Source organism: Abramis brama (genome assembly GCF_963993115.1).
Source record: "Abramis brama genome assembly, chromosome: 19".
NCBI classification, from domain to species: domain Eukaryota; kingdom Metazoa; phylum Chordata; class Actinopteri; order Cypriniformes; family Leuciscidae; genus Abramis; species Abramis brama.
In genome coordinates this window covers 13,738,294-13,752,241 of record NC_139981.1, presented here as the reverse complement: position 1 = coordinate 13,752,241, position 13,948 = coordinate 13,738,294, and the positions used below count along the sequence as shown (strand labels likewise).

The 13,948-nt window shown below is 38.1% G+C and overlaps 1 protein-coding gene across 2 annotated transcripts in view; it reads left to right on the top strand.

The window, feature by feature from the left end:
* The window catches only part of adka (adenosine kinase a), a 162,965-nt gene that overhangs the window by 32,304 nt on the left and 116,713 nt on the right, over positions 1 to 13,948 (top strand). For both annotated transcript variants that reach the window (XM_084093220.1, XM_084093221.1), the window contains exon 4: positions 5,561 to 5,639. In XM_084093220.1, coding sequence (XP_083949346.1) covers positions 5,561 to 5,639 — 79 coding nt within the window. The remainder of the gene's footprint in view (positions 1 to 5,560; positions 5,640 to 13,948) is intronic.

Below are 13,948 nucleotides of genomic sequence, written 5' to 3'. Positions count from 1 at the left end.
TGTGGACGGGTCAAAACGGAGGACTTTAGAAACGATGACGCGGAGGCTCACGCTCGGCTCTATGATTGGGTGTCATCAGTCATGGAGTATACACATTACACAGGTAATATTCAGTACCAGTAAACTCCACCTGCTAGAACAGTTTCTTACAGTAAGAAACTGCCGCGTGGTAAACGCGTGCATGCTAGAAATAGAACTGACGCCTATTTTTCATGCGACACGCAAGCGTGTTGGAAGCGTTTCCAGGCAAAATAGAATAGGAAAAGATGTTTATATGTCATTTTGACACAAATACATATTAATAAATGACATTTTGATGTTTGAAAGCATTTTTTTACAGTCTATGTTTTAAAGTCTCTAGGTTTACACCGGCACGCGCATGCCCAGTGTTGGTGAATGGTCACGTGATCCGCGTTTTCAGTCATTTTAATGTGGACGGAGATCAATTCTAATACGCAGCTAAGACGCTGGTGTGGACGGAGATCGTATTCGTTTTAATTCTCCGTTTCTAAACTAAAACGCAGTAGTGTGGATGGGGCCAAAGAAGCCCCAAGAAGGTTGTGGTTTAAAAATAAACACTCTGTCAGCACGGGCACTTTGCACTGCTCCCTGAATCGACGCGCTTATTCATTTGTGGATGTTAACTGAATCTGTAAGTCAGCTATGCTGTTTACTTCTGAATATTAGATTTCATTCTGGTGCGCTTAAAGTTATCGCTACTGTGTAATAGTAGCCTATGCTATTCACCAACTAAACATATCCTATTCAATGCGTTCACAGTCTCTTTAACGGGCATCATTTGTAGTAGCCTATTCACAAACTGTTTGCTCAAGCGTAGCGTTTTCTCGGAGTTCACTGTGTGCTTTCTACCATGCACAAATAAAAATGTCACTAAACTTTTGCTGTGTAATTGTAACAATGAGCACTCAAACACACCAAACCAACAATTACTAAAAACACACTCAAAAACTGATTTTGCACGGGCATTTTGCACTAGCACTTAGAAGGTTGTGGTATACATAAACACTCAGTCAGCTACACTGTTTACTTCTGAATATTATAGTTTATTCACAGCCATCATTTGTAGTAACCTAGCCTGCTCCCTGAATTCAATGCGTTCACAGTCTCTTTCACGGGCACCAAACCAACAATTACTAAAAACACACACAAAAACTGATTTTGCACGGGCATTTTGCACTAGTATAATAAATGTTAGTAGCCTGTTATAAATTAAATAAAATATAAGTAAAATCTAATTAGAATAAATGTAAGTATAAGAAAGTATAAGTATTCTTTAAAAATAAGTTGAAATAATACAAATTGATGACTTTAACAAACGCTTAGACTATCGATTAACAGCCTCGGATAGTTACAGTAGGTCTGCTTAGTTACGTTTTTGTTAAAAATAAATTTCCTTATGGAGAAAACAAAATACTATGAAAATAGTTTCAGTTATGCCTTTTTTCGCTTGATTTAGTCTAGTTAGTTCTATATCAAATATAATGTGATTGAAACATTTTTCATCTTGGGCGAGTGATTCACTGTGCTTGAAATCCCCAATTTTCCAGCAAACCAATGGGGACAATGATGACACAGATTTGAAGAAAATTACAGTCGTTTGGCAAATAAATAAATGATCGTTACATATGTATTGCCAACATTTTATCATGTAAGCTTTATGGGACACCTCAAACAAGGGGATTTATAGTAATTTATAGTGTCAATAGTAATCAGCGAGTCAACGAATGGCTTGGGGATGCAGAGCATATGCAGCTTATTTGGACTGCATGTAAGGTGTTCCTTGTATAGTGGTGTACAAGGACACCACTATACAAGTGGTGTATAGTACACAAGTTTCAAATATTTGTTTTTATGCATAAAATGAATTTGTTATTTGGAGCTTGGCATTATAAATCACCATCCACTTGGATTTTATAGAAAATATCTGCTTGGACTTTCTGTCTCGTGATTATAGTGTTCATAGAGTTTAAAAAAACGGAATGGCATGAAGGTGATTTAAATGACAATTTTCATTGTTAGGTGAGCGGTCCCTTTAAGAGGCATCTCTCACAGGCACTCACAAGGAAGATGCACGTGATTATGCTCTCAAGGAGGTGTCACTCCACTGTTTACAAAAGCTTCAAAAGGCTCAAGACGAGCTGGAGTGAGAAACTGGTGCATTTGTTGTCGGGCAGCATCTCGAAGAGCCTCAACATGCCAGCCATCTCCAGCCTGAGCCTTTTGTTGCCAAGCGTGCAGAGCTCCTGTTGCTAAAGGAAGTACTTAAATGTGTAGTTATGTGAGATCCCTCCTCACTGAAGCCAGCCCCCTGCTGCTTCTTCCTGCTCCTTGGCTGAAAATGAAGTGTTGCTTGATGGGCTTTTCCCCTCTGACAGTGTCACAAGAGGAGTGACAGATCCGTGGGAGAGCTGACCCACCTCCCAGAGGAAGTGCTGGGAGCCAGGGGTGGCCCATTCAGTGCCCAAAGGCCACTCTCTTCTAATGGAACATGATAAGCTTTTCATGAGGCACTGTGCAGTGCTGCTTTTGTGCGCCCATGTCTCTGTGGGCTCGGTACATCAGTGCAGTCATCGCCTTGCTCTGAGTTCATGGGAACATAAATTGTGTTGTTGAGAACCACACCTAGTTAAGGTTACCTTCCATGGCTTTCTTGGCTGGTATGTGTGAAAACAACAACTAGACCTTGTTAATGACAGTGAATCCAGTCAGATAAAATTACTTTGGATTTATTTTTGGATTTTTGTTATACTGATTATAGATGGCCAACAGTAAGTATTAAGTTAAAGTTGTCATGAAATCTGTTGTGCAAAATGCATGGTGTTGATGAATTGGACCAAATCCCTCCCCAGATTTTAGTTTTTGTTTTTGATAATCTTTTACACTCTGATCACAGCATCACAATACGGAAGTAAAGATCTGTCACAAATTCTGTACCAACGCGACTTTTAAGAAAGAAAGTTACTGAAGTCAATAGCTAAGGATGTGTTCACACTTGGCATGTTTGGTTCGATTAAAATGAACCCTGGTGCGATTGCTCTGTTAGTGCGGTTAATTTGAATAAGTGTGAACGCTGCCATTCGAAACCCTGGTGCGCACCAAACAAGCGGGTTGAGACCGCTGAAAAGGTGGGTCTCTTTTCCAAATGAACTGGTGTGGTTCGAATGATATATGAACGCAACACGGACCAAAGACGTGTAAATGAACCAAAAACAGGAAGATGAGACCATAAAAAGGGTGACGTATGTATATGTATGCATGTGAGGTTTATATGATGAAGATGATGCATTTTATTTATATTGCGCTTTTCTCCAACCCAAAGCGTTACACAAAACAATATACAGTAGCCTACCAATATTTAAAAAGAGAAAAAAAAGAAAGAAAAAAAAAACATTACAGAAGTTAATTAATGTACACATCAGAAACAATAAGCATTTTTTAAAAGATAGGTCTTTAGAGACTTCTTAAAACTGTCCAGTGTTGGAGAATTTTGAATCATTAGAGGAAGTTTATTCCACAACCGTGGAGCTGTAGCAGAGAAAGAACGACCAGCCATCGATTTCAATTTAAATGTGGTCTGCTGAAGAGTAGAAGAGTCGGAAGAGCGGAGAGAACGAATTGGAGTGTAAGGAGCAACAAGATATGCCGGCGCTATCCCATGAATGGCTTTATATGTTAAAATCAAGATTTTAAAATCAATTACGTGCCGATACTGGAAGCCAATGGAGTTCATAAAGAACAGGGGAAATATGCTGCAGAACAGTTTTGTGTGTCAATACACGTGCGGCCGAGTTTTGAATATACTGTAATTTCTTAATATACTTATCAGGGAGACCCGAGTAAAGTGCATTACAATAATCTAGTCTCGACGTAATGAATGCATGGATAAGCCTTTCCACATCTGGCAGGGATAAAGAAGATCGAATTCTGGCAATATTTTTTAGATGAAAAAAAACAATTTGATATGGGCAATTGGGCATCGAATGACAAATGTGAATCAAAGATAACGCCTAGATTTCTCACCTGTGATGCTGGAGCCAATAGCTCAGAATCAGTGAACAGATTTAGACAGTTATGTTTGTGCAAAGCTGCCGGCATACCAACAAGTAACAGTTCCGTTTTTGATTCATTAAGTTTAAGATAATTGTCATGCATCCATACCTTTATTTCTTCCAGACATTCAGTAAGAGCTGTGATTGCGAGATTAGGATCCGGGAGTGTGCTAACATAGATCTGCGTGCCATCAGCATAACAATGAAACCCCAGAACGTACTTTCTAATAATGTCACCAAACGGCAACATATAGATGCAGAACAAAGTAGGTCCAAGTACTGACCCCTGCGGGACTACCTGCTGAACTAATGTTGCCTCAGATTAGTTTTTCCTCAGACAAACATACTGAAAACGATCAGTTAGGTATGATTCAAACCATTCGAGAACAACACCAGAGATGCCTAACAAAACACGCAACCTGTCAAGGAGGATGATATGACATATAGTGTCAAAAGCAGCGCTAATGTCTAGCAGGACTAAAATGCTGCAAGCACCCGTATCAGCAGAAACTAGAAGGATATGTTGGCAGATATCAGTCTCAGACATCAGTATTGTACGGAGAGGAGCTTGGTGTGTGTGGTTTTCATGTTCGTGTTTGTACTGCAGAGGCCACGGGAGGTCATATCCTTCAGTGATTCAGACGATTTGCATGCTGTTAAAATCTGTTGCACACACAGGTTTGGGGAGGATGCTTTTGTCTGTAATAATGTCCAGACAGGGGGTAGGTTGCTTGTTGCCTTTGTTTGTGTCTTTTGTTTGTGTGTGTGTGCGCGCATGTCTCTACACGCTGAGAGATGCGTGCAGAAGTACAGTACTTCAGAAGTACAACACTTTCTCAGAAGGCTTACTGCCCTGCGGCACAAGGCTTCAAGTCCCCCATTTCCTGTTTACAGTGTCTGAGGTTTCCTGTTCTCGATGCATCTCCACTGGGTGATCTTGCGATTGTACTTTGGACAAGGCCTGTGTTAAAAATAAAACACCCTTGTTTCATCAAAAATCTGCTCATTTATGTCTATTTTGTTTAAATTGTAATTTATTCCTATGATGTTGAAAACAGTTGTGCTGCTGCTGTTTCAGTGGAAACCATGGTATTTGTATTCATAATTCTTTGAATGAAAGTTGATAACAGCATTTATTTGAAATAGAAATCTTTTGTCACATTTTAGTCTATTTTTTCTTAAAACAGTGAACATCCCAAAATATAACGTGTACTAAATGTATTATTTAATATATATATATATATATATATATATATATATATATATATATATATATATATATATATATATATATATTTATATATTTATATATTTTTTTATATATTTATATATTTTTATATATATATATATATATATATATATATATATATATATATATATATATATATATATATATATATATATATATATATATATATTCTATCTGTACGTGCATAAAGATTTTTTTCTTGTCTTATGTAAGCTTTTTTCCTCTCTTTTTTTTACTTTAGGTTTGAAGAGATAGTCAAGAAATTCAAGGTTGAATATCACGCTGGAGGTGCCTCTCAGAACTCTGTAAAAGTCGCACAGGTTGGTGCTCAAAGCTACAGCCAGTATTTAATGCATGCAATGCTAGCAACGACAAGGTCATGAATACCCATGAAATGCATGAACAGATAAAATGTATAGCTTCAATGCAATGTTGCTGCTTTGGAGAAAAAAAAACATCTACCAAATGCATCATGCACTGCTCCCACAGGTGGACAGAACAAATGGGTGTACCTAAAATTTAATAATATTTTTTGGCTGTAAATAATGCATAAGATCACAACAAACACAAAACATCTTTTTAGCTATCTAAAATCTACTTCCTCTGTAGATTTGGATGTTTAAATTTCAGTTACTTTTTAAAAAAAATTTTTTTGGAGTGTTATATTTAAATTCAGTGTTTATTTATTCATTATTATTTATTAAATACAATTTGTTTTAATTCATTGATTGATTTTTTTATTTTGAAATTTATTTAATCAAAAAAACACTTTGTTAGCTACATGTGTTCACACTTGCATATGAGACAGCTAAGATTTCTGAGAGTTATTGGTCATTTTGGTTCTGCAGTGAGAGTAAGTTTAACTAAGTAAACAGAGGCCTATAATAGAAAATTATGAAACATAGGGGTGTAACAATACACTATTATATCGAGATATTGCAGTATAAAAATGTGACATCGTTGATGTAAACAATATGATTCGTGACATAGTTAATTTTATTCAAGGCTCAGCTTACTGTATTTATAAATTATAATTCACCCAAAAAGTAAACTGTCATCATCTCTTTCAAACCTAGATTTTCATTCAACTTCCAAAAACAAATGAAGATATTTTTTATGAAACCTGAGATATTTCTGTCCCTCCATTTAAAGTCCATTCCTCTAAAACGTAAAGATCCAAAAAATGTCATGAAGTCATTGTAAAAAGAACAATCGAATGGTCTAATCCAAATCCAAGTCTTCTGAAGAGACGCAATGGTTTTATATGATGAACAGATTTACAATGACATGCATACTGTAGTAGCCTTAACATCGACGTTCAAATGTCGCGCGAAAACAACATGAGTGAGTAAATGCTGGATGAACTAACCGTTCATCAAAAAAGCTTGCATTGAAAGTGCGAGTACTGCATGAGACAAAAAGATTAACTTCTCAGAGTTTCAGTGACATTTACTACATAAAACTACTATATATAATGTTGAATATAATGTATAATAATGCAATAGGGTAATATGTGTGGGTCCTGATAATTATAAAATAATATTATTATTTTAATAATAAAGTAATAATAACAAATTTTGGCTTAAAATATTGCGATCGTATCGTGAGTTCGGTAACGCGAACTTTGTATTGACTCATGACCTGAGTGTATTGTTAAACCCCTAGAAACATGTTTGAAATGTGTACATTTGTAACTTTTGGTGGAGTTTTACCTTGAGCTCTGGTTAATTTCTGGCCTGTATGCCCATTCACAAGTAAGGTACCATAAAACCATCTCATTTTTGTGAGAATAATGTCAGGGGTAAGATTTGTGCACAATAATTATTTCACAGCTTAACTTTTTAAAACTTGCTGCATGCAGTGTATTTATCTTTTTTTTTTTTTTTTTTTTTCACTCTAGTTTTGCAGGTTTATATTTGTTACATCAGACACAGCAAGATTTAATGTTGGATGCATCTTCCTGATTTATAGCCCAGCAGAGAGACAGATATCTTAAGATCTTTTCAGCCCTTCACTTTTGCTGGCCTAGTTTGCAGCCATTCTTGGGTTAGAGCGTTTCCAGAAAGTCTAAATATTGTTTTTCCTTTTTTCAAGCTTGTTCCTAGTATTCCCAAGAAATGATGCTTCAAGTGTGAGTGGGATATTTTATTTGTGTGATATTGTTTAAGAGTAACAACAGAAATAATCTGAAGTCCCCGATGGTCCAGTTGGGTGCTGTCACAGCAGAGAATGAGATCTGCTCAAATTGCCTTGTTGCCCTCAGGGCCCAACTAGACTGAGTTTGATTCCCCCAGCACATGTCCACCACTGTATACTTTTGCAGGTGTCTGCAGACATCAACACTTTTAAGGCCTCAGATACAGGAGTTATTTAGATATATATTATCTAAATACACATATGGAATTTTCTGATGATCTCCAGATGATGCACAGCATCCAAATCCACAGATGCATTAGGCTGCATAGGCTTTCACACGCAGTGCATCTATCACCATGAAATACAGACCTCGGTGTGTGATGAGGTAAGACCGTGGATAATCATTTGGGAATCTGCCAGTGCAAGCAAATGTGATTTCATTACTTTAGTGTCTGACTCCTTGTGTTGTCGGGCACATTTGTTATGACCCGAATGCAGCCCGAAAGGACTTACAGAAATGATTCTTCATATAAGTCTTTCTTTTTTTGCTGTGTTCCAACATTTATTTTGCTTAACAGGATTTGCTGTAAACGTCCTTGTGAGGATGTCTGCACTATCTTCCAGCTCTTCACCTGCAGTTGCAGATAACAGAGTCAGGGCGGTTAAAGTTGTGCCCATTTTAAGCAACGGTAGTTACGGAGGCTCCCAGTGATATGTGGGTTGTTAAGCAGCAGTTTGATCAGACAGCTCTTCAAAGCTGGCTCGCTTAAGAAGGGAAGCTTGATGCGGAACCAGGCCTCTGAGATTAACACATGGCAGCACCTGGAACGCCAGGAGCAATGCAACCTGTGTCGATGTCGTTGAAAACGAGAGCTTTCAAATGCAATGACATGGGCTGCCTTGTGTGCGTACATCAAAGCATCCATGTGCAGATGAGGTGCTCCAATCGGAGGCTGTTCTCGGCCTCAGGCACTGCTTGGCAGACGTGGGAGGGAGCATGTTCCGCTCCCAATACCTGACCAAGATAGGTAGACCATTTACACAGGAACAACCAATCATTGGAGAGGCAGAGCTATCTTGCTCCCTCTGCATCACCTTTTCTCTCTTCTCCCCTGCTTTTCCTGAGACCATGAAATCAAACAGATCACCATTTTTTTGCCTACTTATCTTTTCTCCTTTCTCATCCTTTCAGTTGTACAAAACATACACAGCAAAAACACATTCCCCAAAGCATCTTTCTTAAACGCTCAGTCACTCATAGTTCACCTGTAAATGAAAAGTCTGTCATCATTTACTTGCCTTCATGTATGACTTCTGTGAAAACGAAAGTTGGAACACTGGCACTGTCAAGCTTCAAAATGACAAAACGATTTGTGCAGTATATTCATTCAGAATCAAAACCGGCCTAGATCTCCTTCACAACAGTTGATGAGACTATTAGAGGCTTCTGATTTTATTTTGTTTTTGACAATTACGAATTATTTAGATCTTTTCAGTAAATTGGTTGATTCAGTTCTCAAAACCCAAACCAGAATGATCCAGTTTAAAGGGATAGTTCACCCAAAAATTTTAATTTTGTCATTACTTACTCACCTTCAAGTTGTTCCAAACCTGTATGAATAAAGAATATATTTAAAAGAATGCTGGTAACCAGACAGTTGACGGAACCCATTGACTTCCATAGTAGGAAAATAAATACTATTGATGTCAATGGGTACCGTCAACTGTCTGGATACCAACATTCCTTAAAATATTTTCTTTTGTGTTCAACAGAAGAAAGAAACTCATACAGGTCTGGAACAACATGAGGGTGAGTAAATGATGACACAATTTAAATTTTTGGGTGAACTATCCCTTTAAGTCAATGATTACAATGGTTAATACTGATGATGAATCAGCTAGTTATCAGTGATTTACAGCAACTACCTTTCAACTGTTTGTCACACAAAGCTATCAAATGGCTTTGGAAAATATAGGAATGAAACCTGAAATTATATTTGTATGATGTTTTTACATCCTATTTGAAACCTTATTGCAACTGCATGGAAAAGAGCAACAAGCACATTCTTCACAATTTCTCTTTTTGTTTTGCACAGAAGAAAGTAATTTGTGTTTGGAACAGCATACGGGGGAATACATTATGACAGAATATTTATTTTGTGTGAACTATCCCTTTAAGGCATTTCATTCTGTTACCACATACATTCCTCATCCTTCTATAAAGCCTAGGACGTCAATATAAATCTATTAATGGTTCAGCTCTAAGCCTCCCCGGATGGTTCTTTTGATGTGTCTGAATTGGTAAATTTGTGCAGGAGACATATAGTCTTAGTCTGACAGGCACCATTCTGCCCCACAGGATTTTCACAGATGAAGACTCTCACCTGCAGAAAGTAACGATCTTCCATTCTCTTTATATAGCACTGCAAAGAGAACGAACCAGCACTGCTCTACAGCCCCAGACATCAAAGCCGGGGCAGAGAATCACACTCTGCTCCACTGTATATACAATGTTCCCCAAGCATTCTTCTGCACTGTGATCCAAGACTCGGCTCCATTACATGTGCACCCCTGGTGTGGCCCCTTGAGCAACGGAGAGTTTGAGAGGGGAAGAGGCTGACACTTACCAACAGAGAGAGCAGTTGTTAGGTGCTGCCTCCATTGGGAGGTTAAATTACTCCTCTAGAGCTCCGTAGGCCTACAGCTTTGAACAGTTGCCACTTTTAAGCACATGCATATTGTTGCAGGAAGATATTGAGAATCTTAATGAAGCTGATTGTCTGAAACTTGATGTTTTTCAGAGCAAATTCTAACATCTTAAGAGTAATCTTGTTGGTGTTTAAGCCAAAACATTTACGTCTTTCCAAATCTAAATGACTTCCTTTATCCTGTGGAACACAAGAACATTCTATATATACATCTCCATACAATGGAAGACAATGGTCACTAAAACTGTGGTTACTGACATTCTTCAAAATGTCTCCTGTTGTGTTCCATAGAAGAAAGTCATACAGGTTTGGAATTACATGAGAGTAAGTAAATGATGACAGAAAATTCATTTTTGGGTGAACAAAAGCAAAAGGATATCTTTGCTTCTGCAACCTTTTTTTCCTCAACTTCTGTTCTTTTTTCCATTTGTCGCTGGCCCATGATGCCTTCACAGACTCTTTTTTTCAAAGTGGTGAGGGGGCCCAACCTTGGACTCAAACTGGACTCTTTTATTGGAAACACATGTGCACTCTGTAGTTGGAACTCCTCTGTGAAGAAAATCACTTAGCTCTTTTCAGCACACAAAGGCCTTTCCCAGTTCATATTTTTTGCATGGAAACTTAAATTGGGGAAAAGCTGGTGCCTAGAACCAGACATCAGACTAGAAGACGAAACGTTCCATGACCTCATGTTTGACTTGACTTACTACTTTGCTTTCCTTTGAAAAAAAAAGTCTCTCGTGTCCATCTGACCTTTCTCGATAAAGAGTTAATATATTTTTTGTCTTTCATGGAAGAGCTAGTCTCAGTGGAAAGGGGAGGAAAATGGCAAATGTTACACGTGTATCAAACTTGGCAGGGGAAAACATTTGGACGAAAGGAAATTTCAGTTAAAAAGAAAGGAAAGTTTGAAAGCTCTGAAGGCTCATGAGATTAACAAGACACATACCAGGGAACACTAAACTCTCCATGGTGAATGGGCGCAACATCTGTGTCCGATATTCGAAATGGAGAGAATGGAAGTAGAAGGACGTCTCAATACCTCACTGTATGCGATTGAGGATTTAGATATGTGTGAGTGTGAAATCCTCTTTTTCTGTTCTGGATCTCTGCAGAGGGAATGTTTAATATACTTTGTGGACAGAGAGGTTGTCTGATTAATGATTGCTAAATACCTGTAGGTTTTGAAGATGATGTGCAGTGAGAAGCCAAAAACAGTCCCATCATTAAGCTTGCTCCTCTATTTCTCAACAGAAGTTTAATTGAATGTTAACATCCAAAAATGCCAACTTCTCGGACAACTGCGCTGCCAAGAACAGTTTATTTCCTTCCTGAGTTGATGAAGGGTCACAGCCAATTAGGCGCCCTGAAAAAGAAAAGAGTAACAGACTCACCTTTGCATTCCTGGAGAGCAGCAGACTGGCATACATTTCCGTATTGTGCAGGAAGCGATGCGTTTCTCGTAAGGTCAGAGCAGTTAGAGGTTACACCCAAATGCTGACGGTGAGCTTTAGCAGGATTCTTGTTAAATCACACCTTTCCTTCCACCCAAATGTTGTTTACTGAAAATGTGAAGGGGTGGAAACTCTAGACTGTACCGTTGTTGACTGCCCTGTCTGTGGCTGGAGCACATGTGCTGTATCTTAGCTAATATTTCATCATTTGTGCCTCATAGGGAGTTGGAGAGCAGAGTAGATCATAACAGCTCTAATCTTTGGTTTGATCAGTCCACTGGCCTCCCAGCAGGGGCTCCCAATTCTCTTCAGGCGCTCTCGTTTATCAGAGTGCTCTTGTCTTATCTCAAGACCTCATAATCTAAAAGGGTAGGTGATACACTGTTTCCCACACTGTTCTCTATCATGGGCTTTATTTATGTGACCTATAAATCCATTCAGCATGGTTTCACTTAAGAAAAAAAAGATACACCTTGTCTTACGCTCACTACAAGTAATACACACGCATTTGAAATAGCCAAGGGTCATAAAGGTCAGCTAGTCAATTAAGTGACATGCTAGGTTATTCAAAACCCAAAATATTACTGTTTTACTGTATTTTTAATCAAGTAAATGTGTGACCATAAAATAACATTCTTTCAAAAACATGTAAAAAATCCCAAATAGATATACTGTGTGTGTGTATATATTAGTAAAAATTTGAAGTGGATCAAAAAAGTTCATCAAAGTTGTCCTAAGACAAGAACGGGTATTGTTTAAAATTCATGTATAACTTTGAAAGGTTTTGATCCACTTCAAATGTTTATGTATGTATGTACGCACGCACACACGCACATATATATACGTGTGTGGCTGTTAAACAGTTTGTACTGTTAAAAACCCTTTTGGAAGAGACATTTGACTGTTCCATTGTGCTGCTTTTTTACGTTTTCTGACTTGAATTTTGTGTCTTTAGGCAGCATGTCAAATAAAAAAAGTTAAACTTTTAAAAGAACTAACTGCGTTCTTTCCTATCCTATTGCGCTTAGTCTCCGTTCCGAATCTAGTCAATCAACTAGTTGTTCAAGCAACCTACTTGCTAGTTGATTTTGAAAATGTTGTTTTGTACATCTCAGATACAACACAAAGATGTAAACTGATGCACTTAACAGTTAATTTCCCAACTAAACAACCTAAATAAATCAGCTTTTGCTTCAGTGATTACATTTTTGTGTGCCAATGGTGGCGCGTGTGCCCAAGGTTACTGATTTAGTGGTTCAGGATGACACTTGTCATGACCTTGGAATTAGACCCTGGATAGCATTGTGACAGGCTGCCATTTACTGCCACTGGTTCCGCATTCTCTGCACTGTGTAATTGTATGACATTTGTTACACGATATAGCATGGTGTTGTTACAAAGGCAGCAGAGATGAGTCAAGCCTGGGGACATTGTGGAAAGGTCAAAGTGAGTGGCACATGCATAGACGCCACGTGTATTTATAGATGCAGGCGTTCAGATGTGACAAATGGTGATGAACACAGAACTCTTAGATCCTTCCAGCACTTAGTGTTACGTGACATAGTGAAGGTGACGCTTCCCCCGCATTATGAATAATGATTAACTGCAGGCAACCGCCAAGAAGGGCTTGGTGGGGAGAGATATAAATAGAATCTGTCTTTTGTTCATTCGCTTGCTATCACACTAAAGTAGGGGCTCAGACTGTAGGAGGAAGCAATGAGGCATGTGGGATATGGCAGAAAAAATACCTTTTCTCACTGTTACTAACAAAGCCATACTGTGCGTGAGCATTTGCATGTACACACACACCCACAGAAGCGCGTTCAGAATACGGTTGACCTTTCGTAAGCACATGGCCTTGGAATTAATGAAAAACATACGTTTAGTTTGTGTGTGAGAAATGGCATTGAGCAGCTGCCTTGCTAATGTTTTGCAGAGCGATGGATATTGTTAATCAATGTTTATAATCTAAAGTTATATGAAGATCTCACTTAGCATTAATGGGCTATAAATGATGCAGCTGAGGCGTGTGGTTTATGGTTTACTGCAGCATCCTGCCATGTTGGCAAAAAAGACTAAATGAAGCATGAAAATGTTGGAGTTATGCGATAGACCACATTTTTCCAGTAATGCTCAAGAACTTCAAAACCTTTTTTTCCCCCCTTTTTTGAAAATTAGCATTATACTGGAAATCATTTAGCTTTGTATCCTTTAAAAATCTAATAATTGTTTATCATTCCCAATTTTTTAAAAAAATTTTATTGTGTTGATTAAAAATCTGATGCATGAGTTTTGAAATATGTAATTTGGTATTTTACGCTTGTTTACTTC